General features: G+C 39.0%; 1 protein-coding gene across 1 annotated transcript in view; it reads left to right on the top strand.

Annotated features, from left to right (window-relative positions):
• The window catches only part of SEX4 (dual specificity protein phosphatase (DsPTP1) family protein), a 417,122-nt gene extending 389,969 nt beyond the window's left edge, over positions 1 to 27,153 (top strand). The window contains exons 14-16 of the mRNA XM_089412062.1: positions 7,878 to 7,937; positions 23,176 to 23,283; positions 26,737 to 27,153. Of these exons, the coding sequence (XP_089268188.1) occupies positions 7,878 to 7,937; positions 23,176 to 23,283; positions 26,737 to 26,868 (300 nt within the window). The 3' untranslated portion in view covers positions 26,869 to 27,153. The remainder of the gene's footprint in view (positions 1 to 7,877; positions 7,938 to 23,175; positions 23,284 to 26,736) is intronic.
• Positions 27,154 to 27,418: the final 265 nt, after the last annotated feature.

The following is a 27,418-nucleotide window of genomic DNA, read 5'->3' as shown; positions in this document are numbered from 1 at the left end:
TTTTAATAGAGTTCTAGGTCTAAACTTAGGAAAATTAAAATATTAATGGGTATTAATTTAATTGTGGGCATATCTTCTAAAAGAAGACGAATATCCAACCAAACCGATCTAAGCCTTTGATTAGGACTTAATCTAGGCCGTTGGTTGTCCAACAAAAAGATATAAGAAGGGGCTTGAGGGTCATTTGGAAAACACATTGAGAGATCAAGAGTTCAAATTTCTGAAGTGAGAAGTTCTCAGAAGGAAATTTGATTGAAGAGATTTCTTGCAGTTGAGGGGCAGGGATAGCATCCAGAGAGAGAGATTTTCTCAGCCGTAGAATCATCAGCAGAGAGAGGCAGAGAGTAATCTAGCAGTGGTAGAGCTAAGCCAGAGGGGTTGATGCAGAGCCACATAGAGGCAGCGCAGAAGCCAAGAGGGAGTCTGAAATTTGTAGAGGGAATTCGAGTTTCAGAAGTCGAGAGCCAAGGTGTGAGATCGGGAGGCATAAATCGAATCTCCTGGGTAGAAAATTGACTAGCCAAAGGATATACGTTGTCGCCAGAGAGCTTGATGTTGGGCTGGCGCAGATACTGTGTAGAGGTAGCCAGAAAAGCCGAGGGCAATCATTCTGGGGTTGGATTAGCTAGGATTTCCAATGATAGTGTGAGGTAATCTCACAAATCTTTCTGTCAGTATTTCTCTTTGTAACTGACTAACTTGAGAGGTATTCAGAGATGTATTCAGAGTTTGCTATTGCTTAATAATAATAAACCCTCATAACTGTTGCACTGGTTTTCCCGCATTTGGTTTTTTCGGGGATATTTGTCCAAAAATAACGGTGTCTATTGTGTTGTATTTTCTTTCTTGCTCAGTATCTTGTTTCCGCCTATAATTTAATTAAGTGAAGGTTGTATTGTATGTATTATGATATTTGTCGTAGAAAACTGCAAGTAATTTGTTTAAAGGAATTTAACAAATAGGAGTAATATCATCAGTTATTGCAGTAAGGGTTCCGGTTGTGGAATTTTCACAGTTGTACCATTAGGGAATCCAACCGTTCCGTAAAGCAAGTCAGTTTGGCTGTTGACTCGGGACAAACCACTCTCATGCCCTCTAACTCCTCTTTTTGCTTTAGAATGGCCTCTCGTACTGTTGTGGCCTCCTCTCTCAGTGCTAGAAGGTCAGCCTAGAACTGATGAAACTGTCATGGTTATCTATCCCCTACAGACTCGGTCACAACTCTGGATACCTCAACAACTATCAACATCTCATCCATGGGTGTCATTTCCTAAACAAATGGCTCTATGTGTGTAGGCTCTATCCTCTCTGCCAAGGTGTCAATCGGGGCTATCAAAGAGGTACCTAATAAAGGTGACTCCTGCGCCACACTAGGTATATCGATGTGCTCCTCACCATCCTGTGGGCTCTCAGCATCATGCTCAACCTCCTCCTCAGGCTCTTGATATCTAAATCTAGGTCTCCACCAGCAAAAGTGCCCCCTAGTCTCACCCTCTCACTGTCCCTGTCCTACCTGCTCCTTTTCAAGAGATCTGGTGCCCTAATTTTTTCGACTTTCCCCACATGATGTAAATGACTGCACCTCCATGACCTGCTCAAATCTAATGTCTCTATTGTATGGGTGAGGATGGGTTTGGTCTATCACCCTTCTCAATTGGGCCAACCTCTCATCGTCCCAATGAATTCTACCCTAGAATTACTACATACTGGATTTCCCTTGAGCCATGTGTTTGTCTCTGGTCACTGTGCACTCATACCCAAAGCTTCCATGATCTTCTGGCTAGTTTCCCACAGCTAGGCCAAGATCATGCTTTGATACCACTGTAATGCTTTAAACTTAAATAAACAGTGATATGAAAAACAAAATCGATTTGTGACACAGGAAATAAAAACAATCAACAAATGTTTATTAAAACTCCAAAAGTGAGAACCAGCTGAGCCATTTTATTAATGAAATGGAGCAAGTACAATAATATGGAGAAATGCACCTGGGCTTGCCTCAAGGGCAAGCTTGACAGGACCCAGGTGATAAAACAATAATCTCGAAGCTGGAAATAACTGCTCCTCTAATGCTCTGTGTTGTCCCTAGAAACTACACTGCTAGCTAGAAAGGAACTGCAAGAAATCTTGTCTCTAGTGCTCAACAAATGTTGAACCTTTACATCTGGGATCCTTGTCAAAAACCCAGAAGGGGTTTGGGTTGAATCCAACCTCCCAAATTCGACCTGCAATATGCCCTACGCAATCCCCAACAATTCTGCACTATCTGCTACAAAGATATGGCTGAAAACCCAACTTCGGTGCTCAGAAAATTATGAAACTTTATATCTGGGATCCTTGTCAAAAACCCAGAAATGGTTTGGCCGGATTTTGAACTTTCAAAATCGACCTCCAATATCCCCCACGCCCTCCAAGCTGCTCCAAAAAACAGTCTGCAACAAACCCCAACGAAATCCTCCTCCAATCTCATGAAAATGAAGCAATCACTTCTCCAAATATTTCCCTTAACCTCCACGGTAAGGTTCAACCTCAAAGACTGATACTCTACCCTCCATGTGAACACCCAGTGTTGCCTCTGCGCTGGCCCAAAAAGTGTGAAAATCACCCTGCAAAGTAGCACATTCCTCCAGCTCCAAAACTTATCCCAAATGCCAACAATCCTCTTATGTCTCCTCTCCAAAAAATCCTTCACCCAAACTCTTCTGCAAGAAGCCACAAGCAAACTTGGCCTCCTCTTCACTGCGTCCTCCAGTAATATGCACCACCTGGAGATGGATGCAATCGTTGGGAATCACACTGAGATCCTTCTCTTGAAGAATTGAAAGAAAACCTTCCTAGGGTGGCACTCAAAGTGCCCCAAAAGAAAGGGTGAGCTCTTCACTTGAAGAACTCGTGCTAAACGACAAGTGACTTGGCTAAGCAGCTTGAGCGACCAAAGAGAAATCGATATTACCAAAAAGATGAATGAGTGAGATGAGGAGAACTGCCTTCCTTATATAGATTTCGTGGAGCACTTTTTCCTCCAATTTGTCCTTCATCATGGGCCCTCACTTAACCACCTCCATGCAAATCGAACTAGGGAGTGCGTAACTTAACTACAACACAAATAACTTTTCCCAAGTCTAATCTCCTAATAAAATCGAATGGGGTCCACTAGCTCCAAAATTGGCCCCATAATACAAAAATTAATCTTGTTCCAAAATGATTTAGGAAGGGACATGACAGAGATCAAGTACCATTACGTCTGAGACATGGTATAGAAGGGAGCAGTGAGGCTCCAATACATTTCTATGGATGAGCAAGTTGTCACAAAGCATCTGTCCTAGATGAAGTTTGTATACTTTAGGGACAAGCTTGGTGATCCAGGTGGATATTGGTGGCTACCCACCTATCCCACCTAAACCTCCAGTCAGTTTCATTTGTTTCCTTGTTTATTTCAGCATTTACTATTTTTAGCATTTTTTCGGGATCCTGAACTTCCGAAGCAGTTTTGACCCCCTAAACGATGTTTTTTGAGGTCCGCTGCAGGCTCTTACCCGTTGGCAGGGCCTGCAGCAAATCTTGTAGTACTTGGAGAAACCTTTCCAACAAGGTATCATATGCGCCAAATGGAGATAATATGACCAAGTTATGACCCCGGGAAGTTGGTTACCCAACTAACCCCAACGGGGCCCACAAACTCTTGGCATACATCTCCTATGGTTAGGTTTTTGGTGTCTTAGGGTTTTCTCATGTTTTTCAATAATAAATAGGCCCTTGAGCCTCATTGTGACACAGTTTAGAGGCATGTAGTTGCCACATCTCTTCTCAGAGATAAGCTACAATCGCTCGAGCTAGTCTTATTTCCATTCTATTTTAAGCATATTTCAGTATTTGATAGTAATGAAATGAAGTATTATTTTTGTTGTATCTTTCTATTTATGGTTATATCTCTAATTTGTTGCGTTCCTGTTTAAATTCAGATCACTTGGAGTGGTTGACAATGCCTCCCTTGTTGAGAGGGAGTGTTGATGTTGTAGCATCACGACAAACATTCTCCCTAGGTTAAAGGTATTGACCGAGTAATGTGGCTAGGGAGAATAGCCCAGATAGCATTAGGGCTCGGAGTGCTCCCCCTATCAGAAGCTGCTAACCATATTGCCAAGGGTTACTTGGCTAGTGGATTGAGTGAATGCCTCAAAGCATCGGGCAAGTATTTTTACCATTCAAGTGCTATGTGATGACTTGGGGAAATGGTAAATGGGCCTACATTTTCACCATTAGTGAAGGAAAATTGCCAGTTCCCAAGGAACGACTTGGTTAGTTGGTGTCTGAGTGCTAGTTTTGGTTTTACCTCAGTCAGTGGGTACCTGACCATATCGCCAAAGGGTATTTGGCTAGTGGGTAGCTAGATCCTTTGTATGATGCTGATATAGGATGCTTTCCATGTGGTTTTGGAATGTAGCATGAAGGGGATGGATACATTAACATAGTGGGTTCATTCAATATTTTCTTGGGATGGAGAAATTTTTCAGCTAAGTGGACATCTTGAGGAAGTCAAGGTGAATTCCTCCCTAGTTAAGAGGGAGTGTTGATTTTTGGGTAGTTGCAAGAGATATTCCCCAGCTATAGAAGTTAAAAGAAAGAAAAAGTAAATATTAAATTAGAAGAAATAAAAATTAATTTAATTTCCAAAGAGACATGCCTCTTGGGCAACCTAAAATCACTATAAAAAGACACTTGAACTTCTCATTTTCTTACTCACTCATCACTTGTATTTTTTTCTATCTCACACAGTGTTGATAATATCGACGATATTTGAAAATATCGGCTATGCTTACAAATTTGAAAAAAACGATTTTTTATGCTTGCCGATATTTGCCGATATTTTCGCCGATATTGCCGATAAGATGTTTTTTGGACCCTCACCGATATTTTGCCGATACCAATATTATCAACAGGACCCTCGCCGATATTTTGCCAATACCGATATTATCAACACTACTCTCACATGTGGGAACTTGGAAGTAATATGAAGAAGAGGCCGAAAATTCTATGGAGTCAAATTTCTGAGATGGTCAATGTTTGACCAGTTGAATTTTCTGAGTGTAATTACTTAATGATGTTCTGGAGTGTGTTAAAGTAATATCATATATCATTGGAAGTAATTATCAGTTGCAGACTACGTTACCGGATCCGTCCACCCTGGGAAGTGGATTCGCGGATCCCCGTATCAGAAACGGATTCGGATCCGGATTCACTTGGATGCGGGAGAAACCAGTTTTTAACGAGGGAAAATATCTTAGTAACAGTTTTTAACTAGTGAAAATATCTTGGTAATGCCCTGACCCTGTATTGCACTCTAACCCTGATAGCTGCTCGCTGGAAGCTCACACAGTATGTGCACGTGCAGCGAATAAGACGGCCAAAATGATGCGATTGGTATTAATATTAGTGGTTTTGGTATCTACAGACTTCGTAGTATGACGCAGCGACTTGGTTTTTTATTTATCTGCGGGACATATGCAGTTTCGCACATTTGAAATCATTATATTTTGGATATGTTATAATATTAATTTAATTATAAATATGTTATACTTTATAAATCTGTCATATGTTATTGACATTAATTTAGAAATGTTATAAAAGAACACGTATTAATTTAATTATAACTTTATAAATCTGTTATATGGTATTGCCATTAATTTAGAAATGTTATAAAAGAACATGTATAATTACATGGTGTTTATATTTGAGATATGTTATAATATTATAATTAAATTATAAATATGTTATATTTTATTTATATTAATTTAATTATACTTTTATAGCTATGCTATATTTTATTCACATTAATTTAATTAAAACTTTTTAAATATGTTATACTTTATTTATATTAGTTTAGAAATGTTATAATTTTATAAACTAATTTTCTTGTGTATATATATTATAAATTAATTATTCAAAATATAAAAAAAATGTTATTTTATTGTCCATATACATTATAGATTAAAATTATTTATAATATATCAAATTTGTTATGCACAAGTTTTAAAATTTGTAGATTATATTTTATATTAAACTTTTATATATTGTAAGTTTATTATTTAATTCATATAAAATTATGTGTATTAAATTATTATTATTTATCATTTAAATAGTTTTGTAATATATTATAGTTTATAATTTAATTTTTATAAAATAATTAATGTTACTTTAATTATGAAGTATTGTATTTTTTTTCATGAAATTCATCTACACAATTCAGCTTGAGTGGGCCTGATGGTTAAGAGTATGCGTTTCCTCCTATGGGTTCAGAGGTTCAAAACTAGAGGGGTAGAGTATGTATGCCTTCGTAGACTTAGTAGTGAAATCGCTACACGGAGGTGGGTCCATTGTCCCACAAACAAAGGGATCTCATACACCAATTTGGTGTTTGGCTTGGCCATGACTTTAAAATATGATGATAATAATAATAATATAAACTCTATTGTTGTTGATGGATAGTGATCACAATAAATTTGGACATTAATATCAAAATTTTATTATAAAAATATATTTATATTAATCGTATTTGCCGTTTCCTTGCCGTATCCTAATCCTAGCTTTTCAAAAATCAAGCGGATCCGCATCCGCATCCGAATCCGTATCCGTATCCGTATCCGAATCCTGGTAACTTAGGTTGCAGAAAATTGTGTTTGTTTAATTAGCACTAGAAAATCAACATTCTAATGTAGCAATTTAAGAATGAAAGGTATATATTCATCTCAGAAATACCTTGGGAAGTATATCATGAGGGAATGATAGAAAGAGAAATGTGTGGCTACTTTACCTACAGTGTTATGCCATAAAGAAGCATGATTATGTCCTTAAAAATCCTGAGAACTACAAGATTATGTAAGGAAAACAAGAATACTGATCAGCAACTTGCAACAAAGTGATTCACTTGTTATAAAAACGTGACTGGAAGCAATATATTGCTCATCAGAGGTGGAGCCTTCTTTGAGTACTCAAGTGATGGTTATAATCTACTTAAGGAGAATCCAATACAAAAATAACAATCACAATATAAATATGTAAAAATACAATTTTATTATTGCAAAAAACTTGTATTTACAAAAAAATCAAAAATATTTACATCAAGGGAAAAGAAGGTTGAAAACTGTATACAATGGTTTTTACATCCTCTTCCTTAAAGAAAGAAGGTCAACTTTTAATTCTGAATAAGCACCAGAGTCTAACAGAATTGGTATTCTTGATCAACAAAAACCCTTTTGGAACTCTTATTTGAAGTAAATGTTTACTCTTTGGTTTTGTTTTCTCTCTATTTCAATTTATTAAATATGAAATATCGAGAAATAAGCTAAAGGTTATACTTATCAGTTGTACATCGAATAGACCTGCAAATATTTATAAGACTTTTGTTTTCGTTCTCATGTGCAGTTTAGGCTGTGTTCTCTTATAATAGCAGTCAAATCTTCTCTCTATATATATCTCAACTATTATTGTTGATATCACTTATATAAATTATATAGAGATGCTTTACCACAAGTCCCATAGAGCAATGTTGAAAATTTATGGAGAATTTCTTGACATTTTCTAGATCTTAAATCTGGAGGTAAACACAAATGTGACCCACACCAATGTGAGAAATTCAATAAAATCACTATTGCCAAAGATTTTTCATTTCTTAAATCTTATCTTAGATGGAGAATTATTGTGTATTATTTTCAAAAGGATCTTAGATATTGGTTCTGGACTCATGAATGATAATGAAATCATCCTTCTTGTGCCTCTCTCTTTTCACACCGACACTGTCATGGTAGAAGTAAAAATTGTTAAATAATGATGATTTATTAAAAAATATGTTGTAACGCATTTCTTTGCATTAATGACAGAGAATGCCACTAGCCTATGATGAAGATCAAGGATGCTGGCTGCTGCAGCGTGAACTACCTGTAAGTTTCAATTTTCTAAGAACTTAGAAGTATTTAAAATTCAAGCTATAAATCCATCCCTCCAAGTAAATATGGATTCACTGAGTTTGGTAGTATATTTCTCCTACTTATTGTTCAAGGAAATATTCAAAGCATCTTATGCCAATTCCCACATTTGTAGAAATCAAATGATCCACAAAATCCAGCTCATTATTTTGTGAAAACTTTAAAAATAGTTGTTACATAGAAAGCTAAAAATATTCTGCATTATATCCTTGAAACCTGAAGAAGATTAAAACTAAACACTTATGCTGCCTGAAGGAGACTAAAACTAAAGCCCTATGTTGCTTTAAGGAGATGTTATAGGCACTCGTTTCTAAGAGGTATTTAAAATGCAAAGATCTATATCCATCCCTCCAATTAAATATGGGTTCACTAAGTTTGGTAGCATAATTCTCTAATTTATTGTTCAAGATATTTTGCCTCATTTTGGATGAGGCTTACACTTGTGACTTTAGCAAGGATCAAGCTTGCAGCATGCAACCTGTTACCTCCCAAACTGTATGTGATGATAAAAACCCTAATCCACAAGGTACATCCCAAGAGGGAACTATTAGGATGCTTGTCACTATCACCTAGGTAATGTATCTTCTTTTCTATAGCTTGGCTCTCCTCTAGCTCAAAAGGGGCATCCCTAGTAGGATTACTAAAACTGAAGAACGAGGCACAAGGTGATGTGAGAGTAGCTTCAATAAAACGATGTTTTTTGGTATTTAGGATATGAAGAGGTGATGGAAGTAGAGATTAGTGACAAATGCAACAAGTGCAATGGAGTCAATGGGAATCTAAGGGGGCTTATGGGATCAAGAAGAAACACTTCTTTAAAATGGCCTATTTTCCTTATGGATTAGAGTGAGGAAACTAAGACCAAATGACTCAATAGTCTCCTAATTAATCAAGATGAAAATCAAGTCCAAGACCCCACAGTGAAGGGATCTTAAAGGAGTACCTCCACTAGCAAATGTTGAATTTTGGTAGCTACGACCAGTATTCTTCAAGTATCTTAGCCCACAAAAGAAACAAAAATTCAAGACTGAATTCATGTTGGCTCCATAATCAAAAGAGGGAATTTAAAAATATTAATTTGAATTTATTACCTCCAAAAGTTTTGTTGGCTCCAAATTGTTAAGTTGGCCCAACACATAGAGACATGCCCCTTGGGCACCTATTGATCATAATTCAGATCACACAAATACTATAACATTTTTTCATCTATGCAAAGAAAGGAGAAGAGGAGCAGTTCGAAGTTTGACCACACAGTCCAAGTGTTGACCAAGCAATCTTATCTTTGTTTTGATTCTGCTTGACCTCACATGTGGAAAGAGCCCAAAGTCTTTCTAGGCATTTCGTTGGTGTAATGTTCCTTCCTAAATTTTCCTAATGATTGGAAAATAAATTTTGACAATTTTGGTTAATACTAGCTCAATGCAAATTTTGGTGGAAAACATAAGAGAAATGCTTTATTTGCATGTTAGTGGAATATGGGGCCCACATGAAATACGCACTTGGGAGGAAGGAATTCAAATTCCTTGAGGCAAATCGAATTTGTGGAGGGACCCACAAGGAATGCATGGCCAACGCTTATAAAAGGAAGGAATGAGGGAGCAATAGGGGGTCTTTTGTCTATTTGAAAATCGAATTTGCCTTAGTTGTTCAGTTGAGCCAATATTGTGTTGCTTAGCACAAGAGTTTCCCAAGGAGAAGAGCTCAACCTTTCTTCGGCAGCATTCAAGTGCCACCCAAGGAAGGCTTTCCTTCATCACCGAGAGCAGAAGAAGCATTAGATACAAGTCATATGCATTTTTGGGGCAGAAAACTCAGTCCAAGAGCCACCACTACGTAGAGGGAGAATTCACTAGTTATTTGTAGAGCAGTGTTGTAAGAAAATTGTCTGGAGAAGCTATAGGAGCATCCTTTCCTCATTTTCAGGAGTGTAGAGGGCAGCTACAGACAAGAGAGCCAGCCTACATGCAGCTCCCACTACATCATACGCAGGACTGCGTCATCTCCTCCATGACTACGCAGTCATTGGAGTGAGACTCTTTGGGGCAGCATTATCCAGGGGAATTTGGAGCTGAGGTGTTGGGAGATCATTTGGAGGGCCATTTGAGGAGGATTGTTGGATTTGGGAGAGCAGAGGTTGACAGGATCAGTCACAGCAACAAAATTCGAAATTGGAGGAGGGCCAAGTTGTGAAGGGTTAATTTTTGAAGGTTGGAACCAAGGGAAACCCTTTCTGGGTTTTTCTGGGTTTTGGGCAAGGATCATAATCCCAAATTCCTAGAATTTTATGGGCACTCTAGAGTGGGCAAATCAAGGGGCGAAGTCGGGAAACAATGTAGTTTTGGACAATGTTTTAAAAACTGGACCGGTCCACCTAATGAACCGGGTTTTGAACCGGGACTGGTTAGGTCTAAATGAACCGGTTTTTAAAAAATACATTAAATAATTAATTTTTAATGAAAAACTATTTTTAAGATTTAAAACCATGATTCCAAGCCAATAGAGACAAAATATGCAAAAATTGCTCATTTATATACCATGTAAAGGTGAATATATCAAAATGGCACCGAGTGCAATACATATCATTGACAAAACACATAAGCAATGAGGCTCTAAATGGCCTCTAGTGTGCAAAAACAAAGCCTACAAACTATGGGGCCAGTGGCCTACTACAAGACTCAAGTCTACATATATGATAATAATGATCAACATTATCACTTGAAACTTCTCATGAGTCATCATGATCAAACTCAATTGGTTGAGTCTCGACTCCCAAACTTTGCAGTCACAAATTTCTCTATTGGTTCAGTGACTTGAGTCTCAAACTTCTGAAGGTATTCTGCCCTAATATGCCCTATTACTTCATTTGGTGCTCCACATGGCTTTACATGGCCTCCTATCCCAGCCAAGTGTTGCTTGAACCTGTAAATACCCCCTCCTTCAATGGATTTTTGGCAATATTTGTAAATCATTTTTCCATCTATCATATCATAATGAGCCCATGCAATATCTTTGGTTTTTGGAGGCATGATGACTACTACTTAGCTTAAACTCTCTGTTGTTCCACTACTCCATCAAAAACTCAACACTCTCCAAGCTCCCAATCAAACTCACAAATACTCCAAATGAGATGTGTGAGACGAATGAGAGGGAGAAGGGCCTTTTAAAGGCTTCGAGAGGGTGTTTTTGGAGGGAAAGAACCCTTACTTTCCCTCCAAAACACCCTAAGAATTTGGAAAACAATGTTGCGTGGGTCCTTCGCGGCCGTGGCAGCTAACCAACCGGTTTAGGATGGAACCAGCCGGTTTGACCACAAACCGGCCGATTTAGGACTAAACCAGTCGGTTAGGGCAAAAAAAGGTGAAATGAGGAGGTAAACCGGGTTTTTAAGCTGGTTTGACCCAATGGGCTTGCTAACTGACTGGTTGACAGGTTACCGGTTCAGACCAGCCGGTTTTTAAAACACTGGTTTTGGAGCAGCAACGTAGTTTTCTGGAGGAGCCGGTTATTGTAGTCGCTGGGCTTTCTTGTATTCATCACCTGGTGCTTGTATCTTGCCTTGTGCAAACCCAGGTGCATTTTCTCCAACTCATTTGTACCACAACAAATATTATTAATAAAATTTGGCCAGTTTGTGGATTTGGAGAAATTTATGGTTTATGTGTATGTATTTCTGAAAATTGATGTGTTAAACTTATTATATTTGCATGTCTTTGTTATCATTGTAAAATTTCCACTAGGAATATCACAGTGGTATCAGAGCATGCTCTTGGCCAGGGTGGGAAACAGCCGCAGGTGATGCCACCACAATACCAAGGGGTAGTTTTCCGGAAAGGCAGTGGTAGAGGCAGAGGCAGAGGCAGGGGTTGAGGTAGAGACGAAGGCCCAGACCCATTTTCAGACATTGAGGTGGAGAATCGTAGAGGATGGATGGACAATCAAGAGGACAACGAGCAACCCAGGCCAATGGGTCAGAACCAAGTTTTAGAGGAGTTGTTTAGGACTAATCAAAAAATGATGAGGCAATGGCAGATCATGATGGACATGATGCAGCAGGTGATGGGGGCTCCAGAGCAGGAGGAGGTAGTTATACTTATCAGCTCCCACACACTCCCCAACGTGGGCAGGCAGGTCATCCTACTTTACCTCACTTTGTGGAGGAGGCTGAGCCGGAGAGGGAGCCAGACCCGGTTGCAGATTTGGTCCATTCGGTTGCATCAGGCATTGATGAGTATGAGGGATTGGATGCCCGAATTAAGTGGGTGATGTCTTTTGGGGAATACATCCACCTCAAGGAGAGGCGCACTACAGGGGCTGGAGCCCACTACAGAGGGGGAACATCCAACCATGATGTGCAGAAGTTAGCAGGGAAGGTTACACTTCCAAACTTTGATGGGTCAGCGAAGAGTTCAGCTAGGGCATGGATCCAGAAGCTAGACACATACTTCCATTTGAACCCCATGTGGGAAGCTGATGCCATACGATTTGCTACTCTTCACTTGGAGGGAGATGCCCAGGAGTGGTGGTATCATGGATTGATCACATTGGGGCACATCCATATCACCACCTACATAGAGTTCACCCGGAGGCTGCTGGAGAGGTTTGAGAGGAAGGACCCAAAGTTGCATTTCAGGGAGTTAGCCCATCTGAAGCAGACTGGCAGTGCAGAGGTGTACATTACGGAGTTCCAGAGATTGGCAGTGATGGTGACTGACATTTCAGAGGCCCAGCTGATTATGCTATTTGTGGAGGGGCTTGCTGAGCCTTTGCATGGTTGGGTGAGGGCTTACAAACCCACATCACTTCCGGATGCTATCTCCAGGACCCGGGACATGATTGATGCAGTGCCCAAGACATGGGCTTTTCTTCCCTCTAGACCCACGGCACCACAAGGGAACCGAGACACCAGGCCACTGTAGAGGGATGGAGGGCGTGGCTAGCTGGATGATGAGACCCAGAGGATCTTCAGAGGAGGAGGTTGTGCTTCACGTGCCAGGAGCCTTGGGCACCAGGGCACAAGTGCACCAAGGGCAAGGCCCATTTCATTGAGGTGTTCTCAGATAGTGAGCCGGAGGAGGAGGAGGCCGAGACAGTAGAGGAGCCAGGGGATGAGGGAGGACCATCATCAAGAGGACCACCACCACCACCTAGAGGAGGATCATTTTCCCCAACTAGGGGAGTCCTTGCTTCACTTCGAGGTGTGCCAAAGTATCTGACACTCAAGATCAGGGGGACAATACAGGGGCAGCGTGTGTCAGTCCTGGTTGACAATGGGGCCACCCACAATTTCATTGATGCCCAAATGGTGGAGTGTAGGGGCATCCAGACAACTACATTTGAGGGGTTCTCCGTTTTGGTACCCAGAAACTGGACCATGCAGTGTACTAAGTATGTCCCTAGGTTAACTTTGAAGATGGGGAACTACTCACTCACTAAGCATTTCTTTGTGGTTGATGTCCCAGACACCAACGTGGTGTTGGGTGTCCAGTGGCTGTACGCATTGGGGAAGGTCACTACTGATTGGCAGAAGCTAGAGATGGAGTTCAAGGGGCCAGATGGGAAGCTTGTATTGCTGAGGGGAATGCACTCTTATCCCTTGCAGACAATTTCAGCCCACCGGATTGAGGCAAATTTACGACATGGAGATGTGGAGTGGGCAGTTGAGTTGCGATTTCTGAGGCAGGGACACGGGTGCAGGCAACATACCCAAATATACTAGCCCTGTTGGAGAGGCACCAGGGGGTTTTGGGGGAGGTTCCACCAGGTAGACCGCCAGACCGTGGATTTGAGCACACCATTGAGCTGGAGGAGGGGGTGAACGCATTCATCACCACCCCTTATAGGCACCCAAAGGCCTATAAGGATGAGATAGAGTGGGCCATTAAAGAGTTGTTGAGAATCGAGATTGGGACACATCAGGCCTAGCTCGAGCCCATTTGCTTCTCATGTGGTTTTGATGAAGAAGAAAGATGGGATGTTGTGCATGTGATCGACTGTCGAGCCCTCAATAAGAAGACCTTGAAGAACAAACACCCCATTGCATGCATAGATGATTTGATGGACAAGCTTAGAGGAGCTAAATACTTCTCTAAGATAGATCTGCGATCGGGGTATCACCAAATCCGCATGAGGGAGCAGGATATCCCAAAGATTGCTTTTTGCTGCCATTATGGACATTTCGAGTTCTTGGTGATGCCCTTTGGGCTAACCAACGCTCCAACTACATTCCAGTCTTGTATGAACCACGTGTTCTGTGGGCAGCTGAGATGCTTTGTCCTGGTTTTCTTCGATGACATACTCATTTACAGTAGGACATGGGAGGAGCACCTTCAACATCTAGAGGAAGTGCTTTGCATACTTGAGGAGCAGCAACTGTATGCGAAGATGTCCAAATGTGAGTTTGGACTAACGAAGATGTTGTACCTGGGGCATGTGATTGGGGAAGATGGAGTGAAGGTGCATCAGGAGAAGATTTGGGCTATACTAGATTGGCCCACACCCAGGAACGTGATGGAGTTGAGGGGTTCTTAGGCATTTGTACATATTACAGGAGATTTGTGAGAGGATTCTCACAGCTTGCAGCACCTCTTACGTATTTGACGAAGAGGGGAGCTTTTGAGTGGATGCAAGTGGCAGAGGAAGCTTTTGAGCGCCTCAAGAGAGTCATAAGCAGTTGCCGAGTCTTAGACTTTCCGGATTTCACACGGCCTTTTGTGTTGGAGTGTGATGCCTTCGGTGAAGGGGTTGAAGCCATTTTGACACAGGGGGGTCATCTTATTGCATTTGAAAGCAGGAAACTGCTGCCTCATGAGCGGTTTTACTCTGTGTACGATAAGGAGATGTTGGCAGTGATGCATGCACTGGCCAAATTCAGACAATATCTAGTGGGCAGCTGGTTCAAAGTGAAGACTGATCACAACAATCTTCGATTCCTCCTTGAGCAGCAGTCATTAGAGGAGAGGCAACAAAAATGGGTGAGTAAGCTCCAGGCTTACGATTTTGAGATTGAGTATGTGAAGGGAAAACATAATGTGGTAGCAGATGCCCTCTCTAGGAGACCAGCAACACTGTCTTTGATGGATGTCACGCAGGATTGGAAGGCTCAACTATTGGTTGAGTACTCCAAGGACAAGCAGGCTTGTGATATTTTGGATGGCACACATGGGGATGACTAATTCTGGGTGATGGACAATGTGATTTACTACAAGGATCGGATCTATCTGGTGCCAGGATCTCAGCTGAAGGAGAGGATCATGCAGGTAGCCCATGATTCCCCACTAGCAGGGCACCCAGGCTTCCTCAAGACATACTGTGCTGTTAGGGAGAGATTCTATTCACGAGAGCTCAAGGGAGATGTTTTGAAGCACGTGAGGGAGTGTGTGGATTGCCAGAAGAACAAGGTGGAGCTGACCCACCTGGCCGGTTTGCTACAACCACTTCCCATACTAGAGAGGACGTGGGAGAGTGTATCCATGGACTTCATCACTAGGCTAGCAGCTGTGCAGGGGCGGGATTGCATCTATGTGGTGGTCGACAGATTGACCAAGTTAGCCCACTTCTTTGTTATTTCATCAAGATCTTCAGCCTCCAAGGTGGCTAAGTTGTTCTTTCGGGAGGTTTTCTGGTTGCATGGTCTTCCCAAGACCATTGTGAGTGATAGGGACAACAGATTTATGGGGGCTTTTTGGCAAGAGTTGTTCTGGCTAGTGGGGACAGAGCTTACACCCAGCACTAGCTATCACCCCTAAACTGATGGGCAGACGGAGATTGTGAACAAATGGTTGGAAGGGTACCTTTGTAACTACGTGACTAGGCGACAGAGATTGTGGATCAAGTGGCTACATCTCGGGGAGTTATGCTACAACACAACTTATCATATGTCCATTGGTATGTCCCCTTTCTGTGTTCTTTATGGGTACAATTCTCTTACTTTTTCTAACATGGTGTTTGGAGATAGCAGGGCCCGGGGGGCCATGGACTAGGTTCAAGAGAGCCAGGAGATTCTTTAGTCTCTTAGGAACAATTTGTAGGTGGCCCAAAATCAGCAAAAGATATATGCTGATAAGCACAAGTTGGAGAGACAGTTTGAAGTAGGGGACTTTGTCTACCTACACTTGCAGTTGTACAGACAGTCTTCACTCAAGCAGAAGGGTGCATAAAAATTGTGGCCCCACTTCTATGGGCCCTACCGGGTGGTCAGGATTCACAATGTGTTCCATGTTTCATGCCTAAAAAAGGCATTGGGACAACAGGTCATAGTAGCAACCGAGTTGCCTCTGTTGGATGATGAGGGGCATTTGATTTTGACACCAGAGCTTATACTAGAGACCCGAGAGAGGAAGTTGAGAAACAGGGTGGTCAGGGAGCTTTTGGTCAAGTGGAAAGATTTACCGGAGGAGGACACTACATGGGAGAATGAGCAGAATTTACAGCCTCCAGTTTTACAATTGGTTGGGGTCAAGCAACATCCGGGAGTGGAGGACTATAATGTTCCTTCCTAAATTTTCTTAATGTTTGGAAAATAAATTTTGACAATTTTGGTTAATACTAACTCAAGACAAATTTTGGTGGAAAACATAGATGAAATGCTTTATTTGCATGTTAGTGGAATATGGGGCCCACATGAAATATGCACTTGGGAAGAAGGAATTTGAATTCCTTGAGGCAAATAGAATTTGTGGAGGGACCCACAAGGAATGCATGGCCAGCGCTTATAAAAGGAAGGAATGAGGGAGCAATAGGGGTCCTTTGTCTATTTGAAAATCGAATTTGCCTTAGCTATTCAGCGGAGCCAATATTGTGCTATATAGCACAAGAGCTTCCCAAGGAGAGAAGCTCAACCTTTCTTTGATGGACTTCGAGTGCCACCCAAGGAAGGCTTTTGTTTATCACCGAGACTAGAAGAAGCATCAGATACAAGTCATATGCATTTTTGGGGCAGAACACGTAGTCCAAGAGCCACCACTCCATAGAGGGAGAATTCACTAGTTATTTGTGGAGTAGTGTTGTAGGAAAATTGTCCGGAGAAGCTATAGGAGCATCCTTTCATCATTTTCAAGAGTGTAGAGGTCAACTACAGACAAGAGAACCAGTCTACACGCAGCTCTCACTTCATCATACGCAGGACTGCATCATCTCCTCCATGATTGGAGTGAGACTCTTTGGGGCAGCATTGTCCGGGGGATTTTGGAGCTGGGGTGCTGGGAGATCATTTGGAGGGCCATTTGAGGAGGATTTCTAGATTTGGGAGAGTAGAGGTTGACAAGATCAGTCACAATAACGGAATTCGAAATTGGAGGAGGGCCAAGCTGTGAAGGGTCAATTTTTGAAGGTTGGAATCAAGGGAAACCCTTTCTGCGTTCTTCTGGGTTTTGGCCAAGGATCACAATCCCAAATTCCTAGATTTTTTTGGGCACTCTAGAGTGGGAAAATTAGGGGGTGAAGTTAGGAAACAATGTAGTTTTGGAGCAGCAGCGCAATTTTCTAGAGGAGTTGGTTATTGCAGTCGTTGGGCTTTCTTGTATTCATCATGTGGTGCTTGTAGCTTGCCTTGTGCAAGCCCAGGTGCACTTTCTCCAACTCATTTGTACCACAGTAGATATTATTAATATAATTTGGACAGATTGTGGATTTGGAGAAATTTTTGGTTTATGTGTATGCATTTATGAAAATTTCTGTGTTATTATATTTGCATGTCTTTGTTATCATTGTAAAATTTCCACTAGGAATATTACAGTTGGGTTGCAAACCAAAGGTTCTGAGGAAAGTGCAGGAGGCTGATGTAATATCCCTAATTTTTATTTTTTGCATTAGAGATTATTTTTGGAAGAGGAGGCAATTCCAACATTGGGACTTCAGAGGAAAAAGGGACAATTTCAACTCTAGTGGAAGGTGGGTTCCACAAGAGAGAGAAATTTGGCCCAAGAAGGGAACTCGCACTCTTGAAGGAGAGAGAAAGAGGAGGGGGTGGGAACTAAGAGAAAGAAAAAGTGGGGGCCACCAAGGGAGAGGAGGCCAACAATTATAAACAAGGAGAAGAGGCCTTCATTTGCATTTTTTGACAATTTAACTTTTGAATATGAGTTTTCTTACATTGTTTAGCCAAGTCAACTGATGTTGTTTAGCACGAGGGATTTCCAACCGCGAATTCCACCTCTACCTTCGGTGAACTCTGAGTGTCACACTAGGAGAGTAGAGAGACGTCTATTTGAGGACTTCTAAAGGGGTTGTTGTTGCCCGGATTGTACAGGCACCACAACAACTGCTCAGGGAAGGGGATATCACTCTGATCCCCGCCCACTCCGTTCTAGCTGTCTCCCAATACAAATCTAAAAAATCAAAGGGTTTCTTTGAACATAGCTCACAATCACATGCACAAAAAACTCCTTCAGCATCCTCCCATGGCAGTGGATATGGTGGCACAGGAACAAACATCTCTTTATAGAACCATATCAAATTTCCTTGACAAAGGTTGTAGGAATGATGTGGATTCAAAAATTTACCTGTTTCTCTATGCATGTGGGATACCATTCAATTTCCTTCACTTACCTTATTGGCATGAAATGGTTTCTTCGATAAATGATGCCCCCAAAGGATACAAGAGCCCTGGGTATGACAAGGCTAGAACTATTGGACTTGATCATGAAAAAGCAAAAATATCACATTCTTTGAGTAGTTGAACTGAGCATGGGGTGTCCATTGTATCTAATGGATGGACAAATGTAAAAGGCAATCCATTGATAAGTGTTCTTGTTGTGTCTGTTAGTGGTGCCATCTTCCTTTCAGCATATGATTACATAAGGAAGTTCGAGACCAGCATCCACATTGCGGTACCATTACTTGAAACAATTGAACGTATTGGGCCATACAATGTCATCCAAGTCATCACTGATAATGCTGCTAATTGTAAGGTAGCAGGAGAAATTATTGAGGATAAATACCTCAACATATTTTGGTCTTGGTGTTTGGTTCACACAATGAACCATTTGAGGCATGATATTATTAAGAACAAAAACCAGCAATACAAATGGATTGGTGATTTGTACAAGTGAGGCAAACAAATGATAAAATTTATTACAAATCATAGCAATACCCATGGGATTTTCCACAGTCACTCAAGATTGGAGTTGTTGAATATTGCGAATACTAGATTTGCTAGCTATTACCTCACCTTCAAGCGCCTTTTGAAGGTAAGAGAGTCATTGGCTAGCATGTTATCAAGTCCACACTGGCATGTATTAAAGGACAGGGATACAAATGCAGTTGACAAGCAAGGTTTTAAACAAGCGGAGGAGACTACTCTTAATGGTCTGTTTTGGGCACGTGTGAGGCAAGTATTGCAATTCATCAAGCCCATTTATAGCATGATTTCTTTTTGCAGATATAGATAAACCAATGATTGGGGAGGTGTATGAGCAGATTGATACCATGTTGGGGCAAATAAAAGATATTGTTCAAGAAGATGATCCCAACTTGTATACAATGATTCACAATTGTGTGTGTACACGGTGGAATAAACTTATGTTCCACTACATGCCTTGGTGTATATCCTTATACCAAAATACTACTCTTCATCTTGGTTGGGCCAACCTGCACTTGGGGGTGGGGTTAGTGCCAAACCCCATACAGATCCAGAGGTGCAAGAGGGATATATGAAAACATTAGACAAGCTTGTCCCTGATAGGGAGGAGTGTGCTAATTTGCGTCTTGAATTAGGCAAATACGTCAATTGCACTGGTTTGTTTGGTTCTTTGCATGCAATGGAAGATAGAGATAAATTTGATGCTCTCACATGTTAGGAAGCATATGGCAGCATGGGACTTTTGCCAATTAGCAAAAAAGTTCTCTCACAGGTTGTAAATACTTCTTCAGAGAGGTGTTGGAGGACCTACAACTTCATACATAATGTGAGAAGAAACAAACTCAATGAAGACCGGGTAGAAAGCTTGGTTTATGTGCACTACAACTTGAGGTTGTTGAGTCATTATTGTGATCAGGCTTATGAGGATCCAACATATAAAATTTGGGACAACCACCTAGAGGACGATAATTTGGAGGATGGCACTATACATCTTGAAGAATTGGAAGCAGAACTTTTGAGAGATGATGATGAAGCAACAACAACCATGCCACCCCCATCCAGTAGCAGTGCCAGTGCTCGAGTTCCAACTATTGTTCCTTTGTTGTCGTCGCCTCCATCTACATCCTCGCGTGGAGGGCATGTGCCTTTTGGTTTTGGTCGTGTGATTATGCGGGAGGAGACTCCTAGAAGACCACCAATACCACAAATTGCTTAGAAATTAGATATTTCTCGTGGCAAGAGGCCCAAGAATTAGCAATAGATAATAGATTTACTTGTCTTTTTTAGTTTCTAGTAGTTTTAATAACTGTTGACTCTTTCATATTTATTATGACATTTTTTGTAAACAATATATGACAATTTAAGTTTGAAGTTTGAAGTTGGCAATTATAACTCATTGGTAATGAATTATGAATATGATGCTTCGTGAAAGTTGAAATTTGTTTCATTTAATGTTAGAGATTCTTTGTTGTAATGGTTACACTTAGCTTACAAGTACAACTTTTGTGATAAATGATGATAAATGTTATATTTTGAATTTTGAAAGCTTGAAACTTTAAGATTGATGAATCATGAGACTCAATATGTTGTATGTTACTAACTTGTGGATGTGGTTGATGAAGATTATAACTTCTAGATGATTGATGTTATATGGTTCAATCCATGTTTTTATGATTTTTATATCTAATTCATCATTCTACAAGCTTTTGTTGACATATATGCATCAAAATATAAAAATATATATATTATATAAAAATTCGCTCCCCGAATCACTCCCAAACCAGGAGCTTCTGAAAATGTCACTCCCGCAGCCACTTCCGCTCCCACTCCCATGTAACCTTGATTTAGCATTTTATTCTAACTACATCAGCCTTGAGCTTTTTAACTCTTTTGACTTTAGATAGGCTTTTCATACATGGGATTTGTTTACTTTGGACCTTGTCATATGACAAATATGCCAACAATGAGGGGGAAAGTGATGAGTGTGTATGGAAATGATGGAAAAATAACAAAGGTGTGAAAAATGGTATAACAAACATGCTACACCTACCTAGGTCTCTAGTAGTACAACTTGACTCAAAAGTGAACAATTATCTAAAAGAATAGTGTGACCCTCCATGGCACAACAGAGGAAAAGACAAGAATTTAGAGTGTAATGATTCATTCTCAGATTACACCAATGTTCACCATGGTTATGAGGAGCAACATCACGATACATGTGCAAGAATACAAGATATGACAGTGTCCATTACAACAAGTGTCATCATATTATCATCATAGATAAGCAGGGCACTAAGGTGCTCTCATCATGTGTACAATATCATCCATGTACCAAAACCAACTGATCCATGCTAATATCCATCATGAAATCATCGATTGTGGGCATATCTGCTATGCAAGGAAGACCATTATGCAGCAAGATCTCTGACATATGTGCTTTGACAAACCAATATGAAGTGCTCACATCAAGTGAGAACTTGACATCATGCCACTAGAAGAGTAGTTCTCATACTAAGAGATTTGTCACGTGATGAAAATCACAAGATTGCCCCTCATACAATATGAGGGGTAACAACTGGTTCCCACTTGAGGATATGTGCTATTTGAAGAAGACTGAAAAGAAAACTCCAAAATCTTGATCAAACCTGCAAATCTACATCCATCATTATACCAATACATTACAGTTTTGATGTAAATCTCAACATACAGTATACACTTCTTTTTGAGTTAATGAACTTTCATTATATCCTTATCTGTATTTATATTATGCCATTATACATTATATCATCTTTTTTGAGTTAATATATTTACATTATATCCTTTTCATGTAAATCCATGCATTAATAACACACGTTTTCATGTAAATGTTTAATGCACACATATTAACATAACATGTAAATCCTTGTCATTATAGTGATTACATTAATAACATGCAGCATGAAAATCTTAAGTTTATTTTCTTTACACTTTATTGTTGTGCATAGTGGAATCTAATCCTTTGTAGAGAAAATCTTGCAAGATGCAGATTTTTATCTATATGCATTCTTTTGTTTAATTTGTTGAAGCCAAACATTAAGTATTGCTATTTTTGTTATTTAAATTTATTTTAAAATTGACCTGTACCACATCAGCGGTACAGAGGTCACACTTCTACCTAGGATGTAGATACTAACAAGCACCTCAGCACAATAAATTGGGCCTAGCGATTGTAGCATAGAATTATTTGAATTTTCAAGACACTCATCAAAGAAAGGTGCAACGTAGACATAATGCCCTCCGGCACATTGTTTATTGAATGTGCACAAGGTGTCCAATAGATATTATTGTACTTATTTTGTCCAATCGAGACAGGAATAACAAGAGCTATAGCAGAAATCACCTGCATACCATGAGAAGGGCCATTCTCCACGGCCTCAAAATGAATCTTTGACAGAAGTATAGCATTCTTCTCCTTCAATTTGCAATCTACAGACTTCAAAAAATGTTATCCTGGGGACAGTCATTTCATGATGTTAAACAAAAGCTTATTTCTAGCATCATCCATCCATAACAATTGAGTAACCCTCCCTAGACCACTCACTTCAGATTGGATCAAGGGCTTCATCAATTCGTGTTCTCCTTACCTAAAAGGAAAGTGCCAAGTTTCTCATATCTTGGGGTTTATAGACTTTAGGCCCCCTTATTTGTACCACTAGCCATTTCAAAAAGGAAAGCAGATGGTGCAAAACATGGATAAAGTTCAGATTATTGACCCACCTACATTAGCAATAATAGTATTTCACCCACAAACAAAAGAAGACTTGAGAAGAAGGATTTTTATAGTAAAACCTATGTTCCTTCAGGGGATTATTGTTTCTATATCTTTCATTAACGTTGGGACCTCCTATGTGACAGTGCAGGCGTTTCCCTCTAACCCCTGTTTCTTGTTCTGTCGTTTCCCATTTCTGGTTATATAGCACCAGGCTAATTTGCTTTCTGACAACCTCTATAACTGGTTAGCTAGCACTTAATGACAACATATCAAGTGTTGAAGCAACAGATTATTTATTTTCAATTTCTTGTAAGATTCAATATACAGGCTTTTGTTTGTGTTAACATCTACTCTATCTCTTGCAGGAAGGGCGTTATGAGTACAAATATATCATTGACGAGAATTGGACATACAATACAGATGAGTTGGTAACTCCACGAAATAAAGATGGACATGTTAACAACTATATTGAGGTATCATATTTCTTTCATGACTAGGTCTTTGAAATGAAATTTAAAAACATTTCCAAAACTACTTTGGGATTCACACTGTGCCCTTATTTCAAAAGACTCTTATAAATACAGTATGATAATTATATTTCTATATGTTAATAGTCTTTTTTGTAATCTGCTAGTTAAGAGTCATTGATGTGAGCATCTTGTAATGTTTATTCAACACAAATTACGTAGGAAGTATATTAATCTATAGTTTGAGTGGGTTCAATGGTTTAACATGTGTTTTCTCCTAAGAGGTTGTGGGTTCAAATCCATAGAGTAGAGTAAGTACACCTCTATAGACTTCAGCAGTCAAATCACTACATGGAGGCAAGTCTTTTGTCCCACTAAACAAAAGGGTCTCATACACCAATTTGGTGTCTGGCTTAGCAGTGATATTATTATTATTATTATTATTATTATTATTATTATTCAGGCAGGTTATATTGTTTTTTATTTCAGTCAAAAAGATTTGACTTTCAATTAGTTTTGAAATTTTTAAACAGATTCTTTAAAGTTTATTATAGTTTTGAAAAAAAAAATATTAAACTGAATATTTTGAAAAATAAAAATATTTTTTATTTTTATTTTTTAAAATGTAAATCGTTTTTTTTCTAATTGGTTGATTTCTAATTTTATGTGGTTTTAATTTGAATTGTGAAATATAAAAATTATATTAAAAAATAAAACGTCTAAAAAAAATTCTATTCATCAAGTGTCGTAATAATGATTATTATTGCAGTCACAACACAATGCCATGTGGATAGTTAGTTGTCCACCATAATTTAAGCAAGCAATGGTGCCATGTAGAAAACATTTGAAAAACCAATTGCACACCAAAATTATTTTTTCACCCCATTTAATCACAAATATGAATCATATATATAGTTGGATTGAGATCCAACTAATTCCAAATATAAATATAAATATGTGGTAAAAATATTCTCTCAACAGAAACCCAAACCAACTCTAAACTTATCATGTAAGCATTATCTCCAAGTCTCTCCCTTAATGCTTACATGTCAAAACTAAAAATAACACAAATTACAATATAGAGAATACATATTACAACAACAAAAGTGATCTTTGTATGGGTAGTCTTCATCAACACTCATATCCACTCAGAAATCTTGCAAACACCACTCTTTTTGCACCACCTCATTTTCAAGTTGTCACTTGACCTCCATTTAAAACATAAACGCCTCTTACCATCTTTGATAAACTAGCATGATCAACAATATTTACATATTTTATTTTGCCAAATTACATAGCTTCTTGTAACTATCAGAAAAAATAGCCAAGTAATGAACCATCCTATTGACAAGCGCCCATCTGTTAGACGACATAGCTCACTGTGTCTGACAGTTATCTAAGATAGTTGTCTGGTACTGAATGTGTTCAGAATTTGATCATACAACTTGACCTTTCTTTTACACGTACACACATAGCAACATATAAGGATAACCTGTAGCTGATATTCCTAGCTTTACACGACCCATCAACTTGATAACAAAAGGTAAACATAACCAAATCAACTATATATTCTCGTGGCACCTTATATATTATATTACTTTGTTCTATTGTTGGTTCGTCATCATGTAAAATTTTACAAACTCAAATAATAACACTAATTCATACTTCAAAATACATCACTCAATAAATTTCACACATATATGTTAATGATCTCCTCCGGTGCACAATCTAGATCTCTCATACATGCGAATAATTGAGAGTCCAACATGGAATGATTGAGATTGAGCAGAGCCGCCCGTGAATTAAATGTCCTTGTTTCCAGCATGAAGATATCGTAGCTTCATTGTTAGTCACATGGATCTTTGAGGTCCTCCTCCCTTTCAAATGTATGCCTCCAGCTAGGATGACAACATAGAATAGAAAAAAGAATTGAGCCAAATTGTAGAGGAAAACGTCCACCCGCTTCAGAGCCAAAGTTCTTAATTAATGTGTTATACAATCTGCCCCAGGTAATACTATTTTGGATGACGACTCCCCTCACTCCATGTAGCTTTGGTTTCAATGCCTTGTGTTACAAAATTAAACGAACAAATCCAAACTTGCAAGAAGATTATAATGAAAACAACATGGTCTTTCTTCCCGTACGAATACCCTTCTCAACATCCACGGAGGCTTGACGTTCTTCAAGAAATCGCCGCAACAACAGGACAGTGTGTTGGGCCATTACCTCAACGATCCATTCACAACATTAAATGTCAAATTGATCACAGTCGAATTGCTAACTCAAAAGATAATGTGTTGAATGGTCCACCAAGGAAGAGAAGTCAAGATGAGTCTGGAAATACATCAAATGTGCAAGCTATCAAAGTAATCATCATCCCAATTTTCCATTATACAAAAAAATCATGACGATGGTCGTTGTTATCTGTGAAGAATCTAAGAGCAACGAATCCGAGATCCTCTCCATCGTCATAGCTTCACCAGAAGTACTCTAGTTTTCACCCTAGCCTTGTTGATCTCAATGGAAAACAGAGAGCATGTAACATTAGAATACTTAAGTGGAAATTGACAGGTGTTGCAGCCTTACTTGGACCCTTACCGTGTCATCTTGAAGTTTTCTTCATTGGTTTTTTTGTGTCTTCAACCATTGGTTCTCCTCAGTGTACTGATCCTTCAACTTTCACACAAACTATACACAGAATTGATATTCTTACAATTATTCTACATTACTCATGATCACGGGCCTTCCTGTGAGGGATTTGGCCCACACGGGCACTGATACCAATTTGAAAAACTAATTGCACACCAAAATTATTTTTCACCCCATTTAATCACAAATATGATACATATATATAGTTGGATTGAGATCCAATTAATTCCAAATATGAATATGGGGTAGAGATATTCTCTCAACGAATCCTGAAACAATTCTAAACTTATTATGTAAGCATTATCTCCAAGTATAACTACCCAAAGTAATTTAAGCAAGTGGTTCCATAAAAAATGGATAAGAACAAGATGTAAACAAGTGTAATATGAAGTTTATTAAATATTAGTTTTTAATATTATGTTAGTTTAAAATTTTATTGAAGTATATATATTTATATTATATTTAAAATTATTGATTACGTTTTGCATAAAAAGCAGATAGTAAGCAGCAACATTGCATGTTACACTTGTTTCAATTTTAATAATTGATAGAGTTTAATAAAGCATAATATCTTCATTATTTTAACAATCTTTATCTGTGTTTTCTTTGTAGCATCTTTGCATGATATGATATATATCATCTTTGTAGAGTGATAGTAGATCGATCATTTCCTATAAAGTTGGTGTCAGTTGTATTCTATGTCGCCTCTGCAATTCTCCTTTTCAATCGTTAAAAGCCTTGCTAATTAAATACCATAATAATTCCGTAGAAGGGTTGATCATGAAATATCTATTTTCCATGTTTTGCAGGTTACAGGCCACCATGTAAATGGTGAAATCAGAAATCCAAGGCAACGGTTAATGCGAGAAGACGTTGATCTTACAAAAGAAGAACGTCAAATAATATGCAAGAGACTCGAGGCTTTGGCAGATGCAGATTAATCAAGGAGTTGATCTTAAATAAAGGCTGGATATTCAAGGGAATTTCCCACGTTATGCATTAATCAAGAATTTGCCCTTGTTATGAACTTTCCTTGTGTTTCCTATTATTCATAATGCTAATTACTCCACTTTTATGTTGCTAGGGATTAACACGTATACTTTGAGTTGAAGTTCAAAAAAATGGCTTGTATATGGCCTTGTAATATTTTTCCAAAAAAAATGCATAGGGTAGAAATGTGATTAGGGCCTTTTTACAGAGCCTTGCTAAATTTTAAAAAGCATTAACACATTGTAAATTAAGTTAAATCTAACCAATTGGTATATTAAAGCTAAAAAAAAAAAACTTGTAAGTGGCGTTATGTAGTATTTATATAGTTTTTTTATATTCACATAATGTTGAAATGTATGTGATAATATCATTTTGCAAAGTCTTGCTATATTAAATAAATATTTTATAGCTATAAATCCAGTTGAATTTAGCCAAACATTACGTAGTTGTAAATTAAGTTAAATCTAACTATTATTTTTATGTCATGTTGATAATACTTTT

This window comes from Pinus tabuliformis, chromosome 3_1 (assembly GCF_031772625.1).
Source record: "Pinus tabuliformis cultivar Carrire ecotype Pingquan chromosome 3_1, CPIR1, whole genome shotgun sequence".
Lineage (NCBI taxonomy): Eukaryota > Viridiplantae > Streptophyta > Pinopsida > Pinales > Pinaceae > Pinus > Pinus tabuliformis.
Note: the sequence above shows the minus strand (reverse complement) of the source record. Positions and strands in the feature narration are given on the sequence as shown.